The sequence below is a fragment of the Mytilus trossulus genome, chromosome 2 (assembly GCF_036588685.1).
Source record: "Mytilus trossulus isolate FHL-02 chromosome 2, PNRI_Mtr1.1.1.hap1, whole genome shotgun sequence".
NCBI lineage: Eukaryota > Metazoa > Mollusca > Bivalvia > Mytilida > Mytilidae > Mytilus > Mytilus trossulus.
This window is the reverse complement of record NC_086374.1, coordinates 38,843,248-38,858,346: the sequence shown is the minus strand read 5'-3', so window position 1 is coordinate 38,858,346 and position 15,099 is coordinate 38,843,248. Positions and strand designations below refer to the sequence as shown.

The window sequence follows — 15,099 nt, the reverse complement described above, 5'->3', positions numbered from 1 at the left end:
CCAGAATGTTGATTCTTCCATGCTATTTTAAAAACTATATAATAATAAACAGCTGCACCTTGAGCGCATGATACCACCATCATCTTGTGTGTGAATTTTTATGCAATAATCATAAATAGCTTCTGACATACAGCACAACATTTGAAAACCCCCTATTTTTTTACAAAAAACTCAAAAACACTCAAATTTTTTTGAACCATCACCAAAAAGTAAACAGATCTTTAGATTAATATTACTAAAAAGTGTGTAAAGTTTAAAGCAATAATCATTTATTGTTTTTGAAATATGGCTTTTTTTTTTTTTTTTTTTTTACAAAAAACTCAATATCTCTAAAATGAAATTTTGAATCAAACCCAAAAAGTATACAGATCTTTAGATTAGTATAACTAAGAAGTGTGAAAAGTTTTACAGCTTTTACATTAATGCTAGCAAGACAAATCTTTGTTTGACTTGCTTGCTTTGCTTGTATCAATGTTTGTTCAAGCATGATAATTAAAATAGGCGGGGCTTCAGCTTGTATACATCATACTTAAATTTTATTGGACGTTATGCTTGAAGTTAAGGACAGTCACACTAAATTTTAAAACATCACAAGATGACAAATATAAAGCGCAATCGTAGAAATGGAAGCCAAACACTTGTATTTTTTTTTTCTCGAAAATATGCATTTTTTTTATCATCCAACTGAAAAGACTGTCGTCAAGTACTTTTAGTAAAACAAAAAAGCTATCCGAACACACCTACTCTGATTTATTGATTCATTACATAGGTATTTCATTTGACCCATATATTTCATCTTTTAGTACTGTGATTTTTTTTATGTTATAACGTCAACCTGTAGTTTGCTATATAAAAATGATAGAATCTAAAGCGAGATGATGTATCAAATATTCTTTCTTTGTACGTTTTCAACACAAAATATTCATATCAAACACACCCTAATAAAGAAGGTGCACTTGATTTTCTAATAAAAGGGATAAATTAATTAGGGGGGATGACTTAATTAGTTTATTCATTATGTCTATTGTTATTGAATATTGCGCACTTTGGATTAATTTTTGATTGTAAACCTTCAAACTGATTATTCTTTGTTTATAGAGAAGGCGATAAGTGCTTTCTGTTATGTTTACTTTAGTAAAAAAAAAATTAAAAGTGAATAGAAACAAATAAAATAACAATTTTCTTCTCCAATACGAGTGTTTTAATGTAAATAAAACCAACCATTTGCATAAGTTTTTAATTTATCTATTACATAGTTAAGCAGAACAGTTAGATGTAAGTCGACGACATGGTTATCTATCAAGTTGGATGAAGAAAATACTTCCCCCTTTTTTTTTTTATTAATACGGACGGAGAACATATCTATCTATAAGTTTACTTATTTCAGTGTATGTCCTTCAATTACGTGACTCAAGAAAAAAAGAAAAAAAAATTGGTAACAATTGTATCAAAAAGAGAAAATCGAGCGAACTCTTTATGTTAGGATGTGTTTGAGATGAATAATTTGTCTAAAAAACGCAAAAAGAAAGCACATTTGATACATCATCTCGCTTCTGATTCTATCATTTTTATATAGCAAAGCTGCAGGTTGACTTTATAACATAAACAAATCACAGTACTAAAAGATGAAATATATGGGTCAAATGAAATACCTATGTAATGAATCACTAAATCAGAGTAGGTGTGTTCGAATAGTTATTTTGCTTTTCTAAAAGTACTTGACGACAGTCTTTTCAGTTGGATGATGAAAATGCATATCTTCGAGAAAAAACAAATACATTTTTTTTGGTTTCCATTTCTACGATTGCACTTTATATTTGTCATCCTGTGATGTTTTAAAATTTAGTGTCCTTAACTTCAAACATAACCGTCCAATAAAATTTAAGAATGATGTATACAATCTAAAGCCCCGCCTATCTTAATTGTCATGCTTGAGCAAACATTGATACAAGCAAAGCAAGCAGGTCAAACAAAGATTTGTCTTGCTAGCATTAATGTATTAGCTGTAAGTTATAATCATAAATCGTTTTTGAGATAAGGCGCCACAAATGAAAAACAAGAATGTGTCCCAAGTACAAGGATTCCCCATCTGCACTATCATTTTCTATGTTTACTGGACCATGAAAATGGAAAAAAGGGAACATGTTTACTAAGTTTCAAGTTGATTGGACTTCAACTTCATCAAAACCTACCTTGACCAAAAACTTTAACAAAACCTTTAACCTGAAGGGGGACAGACGAAAGGACGAACAGATGGATGGACGGACGAATGAACAGACGAACAAACAGACAGACAAATGGATACACAGACCAGAAAACGTAATGCCCATAAATGGGGCATAAAAATTCACCCCTGTTTTAGTTACAATGTCTAATAACTCAAAAAGTTTTTAAAACATATACAGATCGTTTGAACATCATATGAAACAATTTAATGTAGTTTCATGAAATTTTGATATTTCATTCTCAACTTAGGGTACGACATGTTTACGCCAGACAGACAGACATTTATATACCATAATATGCCCCAACGGGTCACCATGCTACAAGATGTGCAAAATTTCCCGAATTTGCATAGATTAGATTGCTCATGAAAAAAAGAAATATACATACTAGAATTTTGAAATAAAATATAAGTTAGATTTAAAAATAGACTTTAAAATAATGGTATGAAAAAAATGTGTCACCGACCTTGTTTTCCTGCTACAAGAACAAATAGAAATTTATCTATCATCTCTCCATAAAAAAATTGCTATTTGAATTATCTCCCCTTAAATGGATAAGTCGACAACTTGATTTAAACAAAAACAACTATTTAGTACTCATATATATAATCAGTATGAATAATGCAATTAATCGATCTATTTTTCCTAATTACAAACCCATTAATTGGCAATTTGTCTCAAATTTACAGATTTTTAAGCAAAAAAACTAGACCTATTGTGAACTGCTATTTTACAATCCAAGTTGGTAGTATACAGTTAATCTACCTGAATTTCACAAAATTTCATCTGAAAATCAAAAGACTGATGAAATTATTAGGACTTGTTAAGTTGTATACACTCATTCTTTGTGATTTACTAGTTGCCTAATGGATTTCATTATTCATTCTTAAAGATTTAATGGAGGTTAAACCTATTTCTTTATTCATGTTTTGAGATGTACTGAATCTTACTTATTTCCCTAAGCATTCCCTAAGCATTGTATGAGAGTCCTATAGAATTCCTTAGTTTGCTTACACTATACTTACTGATCTTTCTGTTGCTGTTATTTTCTTCCCATCTAAAGTAAACTGAAATAAGATAATTTTAGTTCTTATATGGTTTGTTATTTGAACCCTTTCTCTCTACCATGTTTCTACCATTTTATAATTGTCCTTTTGATTTTATGTTGATAACTTACAAACATTAGTCTTATTTGATCCCCCTCACTGTAACTTTTTTTTCTCTTTTTTTTGTCTTTTGCATATTCATGAAATGTTTAATCTGCTTCTTCAATATTAAAATACAGCAATGCTTAAAACAACTATGTCCAGGGCTATATGACCATTGTATTTATATTGAAATTGTTGCAAGAATAAAACAGGTCGGTTTGAAGTTCCATAACTCTTGAATGCCACACATTTCCAAATTCAATTTGTCTGGAGTAAGGAGTTTTATTTCAGTGATTTGTATTTTAACCCTTAACCCAGTTGTGAATGGTAATATGAATGTTTCCTGACCCTTGAACCAGTGTAACAATAATATATAAGTATAACACTTACTTCTAAATTATTTCCTGCAGCTATAGAAATATACTGTACTGTCAGTGGTCTGTGACTAGCATGGAAGGACAATGGATTACCCTGTAAACTTAACTGCAAAAAAGCAATATTAGCAATTATTTGTGAGTTATACTATGTCTTAAAGTAAAAGAGATTCAGTTATTTGTAAGGACAATTATGACCAACTGAAACAAGAAATTGTTATAACGACATACTAATGAATAAACTTAAATTTTGCCTGAAACTTGCATATTGATGTCCATAAAAATTACATAGAACTTCTAAGAATAAATGCTCTGGTCCCAACTTTACAGGCAAATATTTTCCTGGGAAATCTTATATTTACAAGTTACTTTTTTAAGTAAAAAAATTAACGGTACCAATTTTCTTGCACCAGATGCGCATTTCGACAATACATGTCTCTTCAGTGATGCTCGTGGCCAAAATGTTTGAAATCCAAAGCTTATATAAAAGATGAAGAGCTATAATCCAAAAGGTCCAAAAAGTAAAGCCAAATCCGTGAAAGGAATCAAAGTAAGTTATACATTTTTAATAATTGTAGTAAACATCTGAATTTCACAAAAATCATCATATTGGCTATTCCACACCAACAGTTCTTCGATATATGACTTACCATTCTCAGCCTGTTTAGCTCTGCAAGGCCAACCAAACATGAATGATCACAGAGACAGTTCTCAGATAAGTCCAGTTCTTCTAAGCTATTTAAATCATCTATACCTGCAATAGATTTACATAGATTTGTATAAAGATGTAAATATGCAATATAGGAAAGGTGTACTGACATAAGTAGTCTCTAAACACATCAACTCAAAATGGAGCTGTCATTAGTAGAAGCCATATTAATTATGTGTATCAGCAGGGAAAATGGAACAGCATAAAAATAAAGTATATATGCCAATACACATAACTAACAGTGCCTGGTGATGTTTCATAGCCTGACCAGTTTCGGTCCATAAAGAACATTCATCAGAGGCAGGCGCTGTTTATTATGTGTTTATTATGTGTATTGGCATATATACTATATTTTTATAAAGATATTAAGAATAGTTACTTCACATATGATAAGTATATTGTTTAAATATGTCATAGTTCTGTTAAACACAAAATTTTAATTATTCAAGAAAAAAATAAAATTGTATAATTTCGTACTTACATGTGTATCTAGGTTTGTAATCAATTAAATTTTAATAGGTTGCTAGGAGTCAATTTCACAAAAAAACTTACGAATAAGATTTGTAGTAAGTCATGAACATTTCAGTATACTTATGATCAATTTTAGTTTTTATGTGAAATCGACTCGAGGACGATAAATATGATTATTTTTTTTTTCTGATGAAAGTGTCTTTTGTTAAATTTAGTCTACCTGAATAGAAACTGTGATTGCTCAAAATTGGGACAGAGATTTCTACTTTCATTGAAGATTTTTTGAAAGCATGTGTTTTGAAGGCAAAACAATTTAGGTGGAGGATATACTTTTTGCTTTAGACTATTTTATTAAAGGTTTGAGACAAGTATTTTCAGTGAAATTTTCACCATGAAGTCAATACTGATGCAGTTGTTTTAACATAAACTTATCACCAACTTCAAAATACTGTTTTAAAGTTATTCATTAAAAATGATATACATGTAGTGTGTAAATGACAAAACAAATCCACTGAAAAACCTGGCATACTGAATATACAATTTCTGATATTTACTGAACAGTTAAATCAATAAAGAGTCAAGTATATAAAAGAACCAATACTGAAACTGTTCTTGATGAAGTAAAAATGATTTTCAGGCACATTTGACCTTAAATGGTTTTGGATATTCTCTTTCAGCTCCAGCTGAATTATTCAAATGTCAATTACTTCAACTAAACTTTAAAAATGCTCAATCCCAAAACAATTGTAAAACAAAACAGTTAATGACTAAGAAGTGATAACTCTCTCTATTGCATGAATTACAAATAAGACTAGATACAATACCTTCTATATTATCCAAGTTATTATTTCTTAGAACTAATGTCTTTATTCTTGATTTGGTTGTCAGTGAAAAAGATGGAATACTGTCTAATCTGTTAAATCCTAAATTTACTCTTGTGATGTCCGTCAAGTGCTGTTAAATATACAGGATTTGAATTACTCGTTTTAAACAATATTTCTATTTTCTTTAATAATTTTGAAAAATATAGGATATATCATAAATGGCAGACATCTAAAACATGCATTCTGTTTTTTAACATTATGAGTCAGATAGTCAAAGCTGCTCAACATTAACAAAACTTTTAGACAGAGAGCTTAAAGTTGTGACTTTTAATACCACCATAAAATCATAATTCAATTATCAAGTACCCAGCCACACCCACTCTGTGTTTTTGCTAGATGTATTACTGCTTTGTATAGATCTGATGAGTTAAGCCTTTTTCAACTGATTTTCATAATCTGTTCTTATGTTGTATTGTTACACCACTGTTCCGGGTTTGGGATAAGGTTTTAGATTTGTTATTTCCATGCCTTTTATAGCTGAATAAGCAGTATGAATTATACTCATAGTTGAAGGCTGTACCATGACCTATAGTTATTAAGTTCTGTGTCATTATGTCTCTTGTGGAGAGTATTCTCATTAGCAATCATGCCACATCTTCGTATTTATACATTTTATGGTTCAAATCTGCAAGAACAGTAGAATGTGATAGGAAAGCTATAAAACATTCTTATATATCTTAATAGGGAATTACCTCTAAATAATTTTCTGTTCTCTCTAAATCATTATGACTAATGTCTATTACTTCTAATACAGGTAGCAGTCTCTGAAATTATACAATGAGTTTAAAAATATATATCATTGCAAAGCTGACGTATGACATTTTTTTCCATTTATGGAATCCCTTTAAAATTTCTGTATTTACCTTAACAGTAAACACAATATAATCTAAGAAATCCAACAGCATATATCATTTCATATCATTTACAATTTCGTTGTATCTGACAATTACATTGTATCTGACAAGGGCGCAGGACATTTGAGCGCAAACATTAGAGCCCATTTAAGCGCTGGATTAATCTGCTCACCTGTATATTCGATAGCACATTACAAACAACAACATATATAAAGATACGAAGTATGGGAGGAATGTGCACCACGATCAAGAAAAGATAAAGAGAAAGAGCAGTTTTAATGTAATTCTATTAACAGTATTGTACAGAGGGTATATCTAGACCCATTACATACGTTCTCTAGGTTATAAATTCCAGACTAGAACAGACTTTTAACATTAGTGCTAAATTTTAATGGACATGTTTTATATTGTGCTGTCTTGAGTCTATTAAACATTTTTTAATTTATTATATATTATTCATTTACTAAAAAGGGTTAAAATTATTTCGCTAAAATGGGCTTTGGCAATTTCAATTTTCTCTAAAATGGGTAAAAATTCTGGCGCTCCAATGGGTTCTACTCAAACGTCCTATTTTTTTCGCTCAAATGTCCTCCGTTAATTTGACAATTACATTGTATCTGACAATTACAATGTATCTGACAATTTCATTGTATCTGACAATAACATTGAATCTGACAGTTTCATTGTATCTGACAATTTCATTGTATCTGACAATTACATTGTATCTGACAATTACATTGTACCTGACAATTACATTGTATCTGACAATTACATTGCATCTGACAATTTCATTGCATCTGACAATTACAATGTACCTGACAATTACATTGTATCTGACAATTACATTGTATCTGACAATTACAATGTATCTGACAATTACAATGTATCTGACAATTACATTGTATCTGACAATTACATTGTATCTGACAATTTCATTGTATCTGACAATTACAATGTATCTGACAATCAAAAATAACCAAATATGAAACAGAGATCATAATCTGACAATTACATTGTATCTGACAATCAAAAATAACCAAATATGAAACAGAGATCATAATCTGACAATTACATTGTATCTGACAATTACAATGTATCTGACAATCAAAAATAACCAAATATGAAACAGAGATCATAATCTGACAATTACAATGTATCTGACAATCAAAAATAACCAAATATGAAACAGAGATCATAATCTGACAATTACATTGTATCTGACAATTACATTGTATCTGACAATTACAATGTATCTGACAATTACAATGTATCTGACAATTACATTGTATCTGACAATTACATTGTATCTGACAATTTCATTGTATCTGACAATTACAATGTATCTGACAATCAAAAATAACCAAATATGAAACAGAGATCATAATGATTCTCAATGTCATCAAAGTTCAACCTTGTGTTTTAAAAGAAAATTTAGTAGAGACCTTCAGTTTTGTTTGATTTCATATTCTAAAACAAATTAACAGAAAGAACTGTTCTAAATGGTTTTTAAGAGAGAGGGCAAAGATATGAAATAAGAATTTATGACAATAGAACAATGTAGAAATATGCCTACTGTTGAAGACCATATGTTGGCCCCTAGATATTGTTTTCTCTGTCAGATAAGTATTGTTGTCATGCTCTCTTATTGACATTTACAGAAAACATCTGCATTTAAAACATGAATACAAAATCACTTCAGAAATGCCATCAAGCAAACTTACCAAAGATGAGTCTAATTTCCTCAGTCCATTATAACTTAGGAATATAGATTTTAAACATGGCCAGGACATTGGTGAACTTTGATCCCCTCCACAGGCTTCAAAAAGATCCTGAAAAAATATTTTAAAATTATGTCTGTGACGATCACACTTATACAAGATATTTCCACAGGATTCAATTTTTTTTTATCTTAATTATATCAAAATGAATCAACAATATTTTAAATTCTATCAAATGCATTTTCCTACTTGGAGTGAAAACAATTATTCATGATGTAAAAATAACTTCTTTCAAACATACAATTCATCCGTTACAATTATTCTAAAAATATGCATGATTATGAAATCTTGTTTTACATTGAAATATCATTTAGCTTGATGTACAATATATTTACTTGTAAGGAATTAAGGCATCTTGAAACAATAATGATTTTTATTTGTCCACGAAGCCTGTGCAGTCCTTCTAACATATGAATTGGGACTTTTTTCAGTTCCAGAACTTCAACACTGCGGAACCTGGATATCAATATTGGACCTTGCATAGTTGCTGTACTGTGTGTTATCTGTAAAGGAAATAACATCTTTATCATAATTATTACAATTCATAGTCACTTAATAAAATGTTGATATATTTTTTAAATTGTTTTAAAAAATCCATGACAAATACTGAAAACAGGTTATTCATGCTTGTGAAGCTGTAAATCAATCACATTTGGGACATATGAAAAGAAGTTATTCTTGTGCCAAAAAAGAGCTTCTATTGTTATTATACTAGTCAATGAATTTGAATGACAAAAATATTTTGACCATTTAGTGCCAAAATTTACCTGCACATATTTGAGGGTAGATGGAGCACATACACAATGTAGCATGCTTCAAATATGCAGATTTTTTAGAAAACCAGAGTGCTACTTTAGAAGTAGGTCAGGTTACTACCAGAGATTAAGCGTTGCTTCATGTACATTTTTGAAAATTGACATGTCGGTGACATAAGTGCACAATTCATAATATGCATGGTTCTCTTGGAGTTAGAAGAGAGCTGTGAGAATTCACAAATTTGGTTCAATATTTAAGAATTTTGAAATGGTGGTGTAACAACATGAATAGATATGCCATATCCTTTGTTTTTCTATTTTTGCAGACCTAGATTTGTTAACTTGATATAAAGAAAAAGATAAAAAATAAATAAAACTTTAGAGTTAATCTACAACACATACATGACATTGTTTGATGACCCAAGATTGACAGTTAAATATTAAAAATATTTAAAAATAGTGGCATGTCTTGCCTTTAAAAGGAGTAGGTCTGGTAAGAGCCAATTTTGGCCTCAAATTTCAGGTTCAACGAAAGATTTTGTACACTTTGTAAACACTAAAGTGTCAATTTCAATTGATTTGGTTAGTTTTTGTGAAAGATTTTAACAGATTGAGTCATTAAAAACGCTCCGATTCAAGCCAAGCGTAAATATGAAAAATCTATCAAATATGCAAAAAAACGTCACTTTTCAGATCGTTTTTCTCAAAAATGAAAGTGGCCACATCCATATTCATCCTCAACCTTTGTATATGTTATGTATTATTATTAAATACAACTAACATTTCAATATTATGAATGAACAAGAATGCGGCCACTTTCATTTAAGACGAAACCGTCTAAAATTTAACTAAAATGCTGAAATTGTGAAGATTTCAGTAATTTAGCATGACTTAATGATGCCAGTACCCGATATATGTACATTGTATTGTCAAAAACAGCATATATTTATGTAGCAGAAGCATTCTACTCTCCAATAAATAACTAAAATTATACAATTTCACAATTTTGTAAAACTGCTATTTTTTGGGGCCAAAAAGGGGTTTTACTGAACCTACTCCTTTTAAAATTTATCAGTCTCCAGTGGATAAATATCCTATCATGCCTATTGCAATCGATGCAGTGATAAAATCTCTATACAATCTTTCGATTAAGATGAAATTAATCATGAAAAATACTGAATGCATATTACCTTAAGTGAAATAGTCTTTGTAATAAAATCATGAAGGTACTGAACATTAAACTTCCATTTCTCCATCTGGTCTCTGTGTGACCTATTACGACTGGGTTCATTATTTTTGGCATCGCTGTATCTTCTGAAGGAAACATTTAGTAAAGACAAGGACTGTGTAGTAAGGCTTAATTTACTTTCACCATTTAAAATTCTGTCACCTGAAATTAGGATTACAAAAGTATATATTGAAAGTACAATAAATACAATTTTGATAATTTTCTCTAAATAAGAAGACAATGTGATTTTATAATAAGAATCTTGCTCTTACATTTGGCATGTTTGGGGCTCATCTTTAACATCCCATATTAGTAAGAGAGGATTTCTAGAAAGGGTTGTGAGGGTCATCGTGGAACATGACATGTCATGTACATGTATGATTGTAGGATTAAATAGTGTCCCCCATGAAATGGTGTCCCACGGACAAAACTTCACGGTCATGACATGTGAAATTTTGTTCAGGACAGAATTTTATTATAAAATATTGTCCACTTTTGTGTAAAAGTGTCCCTTGAAAAGTAATTCTATTTTGACCTTTTTTAGATATTTTTTCAAAGTGAAAACATGTCCAAATTGCATAAAAGTCTTGTCTAATACCAAACAATTTAATTTACAAAAAATAATCGACTAAATCGACATTTGTTTTTAAAATATGCAGTAGGAATAAATGATTTGTTTTATCATCTTTGGAATGCCATTTTTGATCAATAATATTTATTTCATGAATAATATTCATAAACACTCAGTTTGTCATTATGAATAACAAGTTTTAATGTTTTTTCCTGTGTTTTTTTGTCTACTTGTATATAAAACATTTCATTGTTTTTAATTTCATATTGCTTGGCCTTCCTTATGAATGATCATCTTTCATTATTATTAAACTCTTGAGGGTATTTACCATGACACAAAAAGTCATATAGCTGTTTAAATTCACCACTTTCCTTTTTTGTTTACATCTGTGTTGTCTTGATTTAAATATAAATTATGATTTAACTAATTGATTAAAACATTTCAATGATTGCTTAATTATTTCCCTTCTTTAAGGGCAGAAAAAAATAGCTACACTATGAAAATTTGTCCCTTGTGACATATTTTTATAAAACACCCATGGAATTATGTCCAAGTACTAAGGACAATTGTTCACTAAGGGAGACACTATTCTATAGTTTACAAATGTGATATTCTGTCCGATGAACAAAATTTCACAGATGAACTGTGAAATAAGGTTCAAGAAGACACAATTTCATGGGACACTTTTTTGGCTTACATGATGACCTAAGGGAAGTGTGAAGTGATTGCTTTTATTTAGATGTTGATACTTAGCCAGTCATACATAGTTGCACAAGGAAAGGACTTTATTAAGCTCATTAGGTTACTGCAGACTTGAAACATTTAAGACAGATGTCCAGGGTTCGAGGCTCAAGAGACAGTGATTTTCTAATAAGAATCATGGGATCTCCTGTAGTTGGTGATCGCAATACTGGTATACCAGTATTGTCCACAATACTGGTATAAAAATTTTGTACCAGTATTGTATTCCAGTATTGTACCAATATTGTGCTTTCTTTTTTAAATAAAAAATATAGGTAATTAATCTTTTATTAAAGGTGTCACATATATGCATAATGAAATTAACATATGACATGACAATTTTTTTAGGAATGATTGTGTTTAACTGGTGATGCCATAGATGGTACACTGTGATTGTCATCAAATAAATTTTTAAATCTTCTGATATTTTTTTCTTAACCATTCTGTCTCAGCATTTTATCAAACTCTGTACTTTCTTCTGTGTTTTCTTTCAGCTCACTCTTTCTAAGATTCATGTAGTATATTTTAGTGAATTTTATATTGACATTAATGCTGTTATAGCTTCAGTATCATCAGCATTGGTATTGTCTATTTCTTCTTCAGATGTGATTTCTGCAACCCCTCCCCTTTCCTATATTGGTATTTAGGTACAATGTAATCAGTCTATGTGGACTTTCTGTAACGCTTACTAGATTACAACTTCTATTTCAGATAGCATCTGTACAGCTCTCTTACTGTCAGAGTGCTGGTCTATTATTTGTATTTGTACCAGTAGATATACATGTATATGCTACTAATTGTATTGTCCATGGTTCTGAATCAACTGCTTCAACCTTAACATTCATGTAGACAAACTAGTTAATTTTATTATAACCAGGTTCCCCTATATGAAGCATATTTTTATAATTAATGAAAAATATTGATATCTTTTGTTGTGAAAGATTAATAAGAAAATAAAGACAAAGGCATACGATCTTAGTACACAAAAAATTTACTGTCAGAGTGCTGGTCTTGTATTAGTTTTTGAACCAGTAGATAAACATGTATATGCTACTTGTGCGGAATAAACTAAGAAAGTCGTATGTGTACTTTGCGTTGTGTTTACTTTGCGTATAATATTTACAATGGCGAAGCCCATACAAGGTGTAAGCAACGTCACAAGCATGTGAACGTAAATACGGGAAACGTAACGTTATAACTTCGAACTATTCTCAACATACTGGGGCCGGCAAAGTGTATTTATGTACAAAACAATAGACTATTACTTTAAATGTTCATAATTGAAACGAAAAAATATGATTTAAAATATGATGGGCAATTACAGTCTCTATAACGATTTGAAAATCAGACACAAAATTTAATGTCCTCTAAGAATTTGTCCAAAATTTAATGTTCTCCTTTGCACGCATTGCTGCCTTTCGCATAGGCAGTGTTCTTTTGGTATCGACTTCTTTCGTCTCCTCTGATGTATTTGATAGTTCATCTTCGTTGATCTCTAGCGGATAAAGTTTGACGATCGGACGTGAAGTCTGGCCACTGTTCGTTCTGATTATCGCCGAACGCACTAAACCATCTTTACCAGTAACAACTTCCTCCACTACTGCTGTTTTCCATTTAATTCGCGGTTTATCGTCATGCACTTGAACTACATCTCCAACTTTAATGTTAATCTTATTGTCTCCTTTGCACGCATTGCTGCACCATAAATGTGCGGAATAAACTAAGAAAGTCGTATGTGTACTTTGCGTTGTGTTTACTTTGCGTATAATATTTACAATGGCGAAGCCCATACAAGGTGTAAGCAACGTCACAAGCATGTGAACGTAAATACGGGAAACGTAACGTTATAACTTCGAACTATTCTCAACACTACTAATTGTATTGTCCATGGTTCTGAATCAACTGCTTCAATCCTTAACATTTACAGTCTGCACCAAAAACTTTTTCAACTACTAGTCCTAAGACCAATATCCTGAGATTTTTCTTATTTGTCCAAACAAAGTTTTGCAAAAACTAACTAGTCTGAATGAAATTTTACCAGTCTGGGGCATCGGACTAGTGGCTAACCGTGCAGACTGCATTTATGTAGACAAACTAGTTAATTTTATTATAATCAGGTTCCCCTATATGAACATGATGAAGCAACTTTTTATAATTAATGAATAATATTGATATCTTTTGTTGTGAAAGATTAATAAAAAAATAAAGACAAAGGCATACAATCTAAGTCATACCTGTCAACCTGTGATGATGGAAATGCAGGTCATGACCTGCATTGAAGAATCAAATCTCAGGTCATAACGCGTACAAAAAGTTTCGAGCAGAATTTCAGTATTATCTCCATGTAGTGTTAGGTACCACCTTAAGTCATTTTTAATTCTATTAATTATTATTTTATTGCACCTTTTTTGTTAAATTTGAGTGACACAGTCTTATGTTGTTTGCTTTATGAGATGATGAAACACTTCAATTTATTATTTAAACGTAAGTGTAAAAGGATAAACACTACTGGTCATGAGGTTTTAATGTCATATATATGGAAGTGTTTAACGACCTTGACTGGCTTTAATGTCTACAAGGGAATTAGACTATGATAAAATATAGTAATACAGTCAAAGGAAGTATAAATGTGAAATATAATTTGCAACTATTTTTTTTAAATTGTATAAAGGTATAAAAATAATGATAAGTTGTTTTTCAATATGTATTTGAATTTTATATTTTGATTATTAAATCTTTTTTACCCATAAAACGTAAGTATAAGGAATAATTTTGAATGGTGACAAATAAGGGGAAGTAAATCTTGGTTGAAATATTTTTTTAAACCGATAACGCAAATTTATTTACGACTTAAAGCCAGGGTAATTGGTGTTAATTAACAGTGTGTTTGACACCTAAGCTGTCAAGTGAAGCCATGCACTTTATGGGTCACTTAATTTGACAGTTTACATAGCTAGATGAACTTTCTTTTCATGGAAGAATTACGAATTTGCCGGTATTTCAATTGAATATAACTTATGAAATCAATCTCGAGGCTAAGAAATACGGGTGAAATCGGGTCATTTTCGGAATTCCCGGGTTATTTCAATGACCCGGCGGGTGATCCGGGTGATCCCTCAGAATTGTGATAAACTCGGGTCACACCCGCAGAATACGGGTCAGTTGACAGCTATGATCTTAGTACACAAAAAGGTATACATAAATTAAAATATCTGTCAAAATATGTGATGGCATACATGTAAATGCTGAATTTACAGTGTTAGAGTCTAATAATTTGCCTTGAGTTTATTGAATAATAACTCAGATAATAATAAGCTTTTATTTTATTTTATCTATATTGAAATAAATGAAATATAGAAAT

General features: G+C 30.6%; 1 protein-coding gene across 1 annotated transcript in view; it reads right to left on the bottom strand.

Moving 5' to 3' along the window:
* LOC134707168 (serine/threonine-protein kinase 11-interacting protein-like) overlaps nucleotides 1-15,099 on the bottom strand; it is a 43,964-nt gene that overhangs the window by 27,549 nt on the left and 1,316 nt on the right. The window contains exons 2-9 of the mRNA XM_063566721.1: nucleotides 10,389-10,588; nucleotides 8,779-8,946; nucleotides 8,387-8,494; nucleotides 6,504-6,575; nucleotides 5,752-5,881; nucleotides 4,398-4,501; nucleotides 3,764-3,856; nucleotides 3,251-3,292 (exon numbers count right to left, since the gene is read on the bottom strand). Of these exons, the coding sequence (XP_063422791.1) occupies nucleotides 3,251-3,292; nucleotides 3,764-3,856; nucleotides 4,398-4,501; nucleotides 5,752-5,881; nucleotides 6,504-6,575; nucleotides 8,387-8,494; nucleotides 8,779-8,946; nucleotides 10,389-10,588 (917 nt within the window). The remainder of the gene's footprint in view (nucleotides 1-3,250; nucleotides 3,293-3,763; nucleotides 3,857-4,397; nucleotides 4,502-5,751; nucleotides 5,882-6,503; nucleotides 6,576-8,386; nucleotides 8,495-8,778; nucleotides 8,947-10,388; nucleotides 10,589-15,099) is intronic.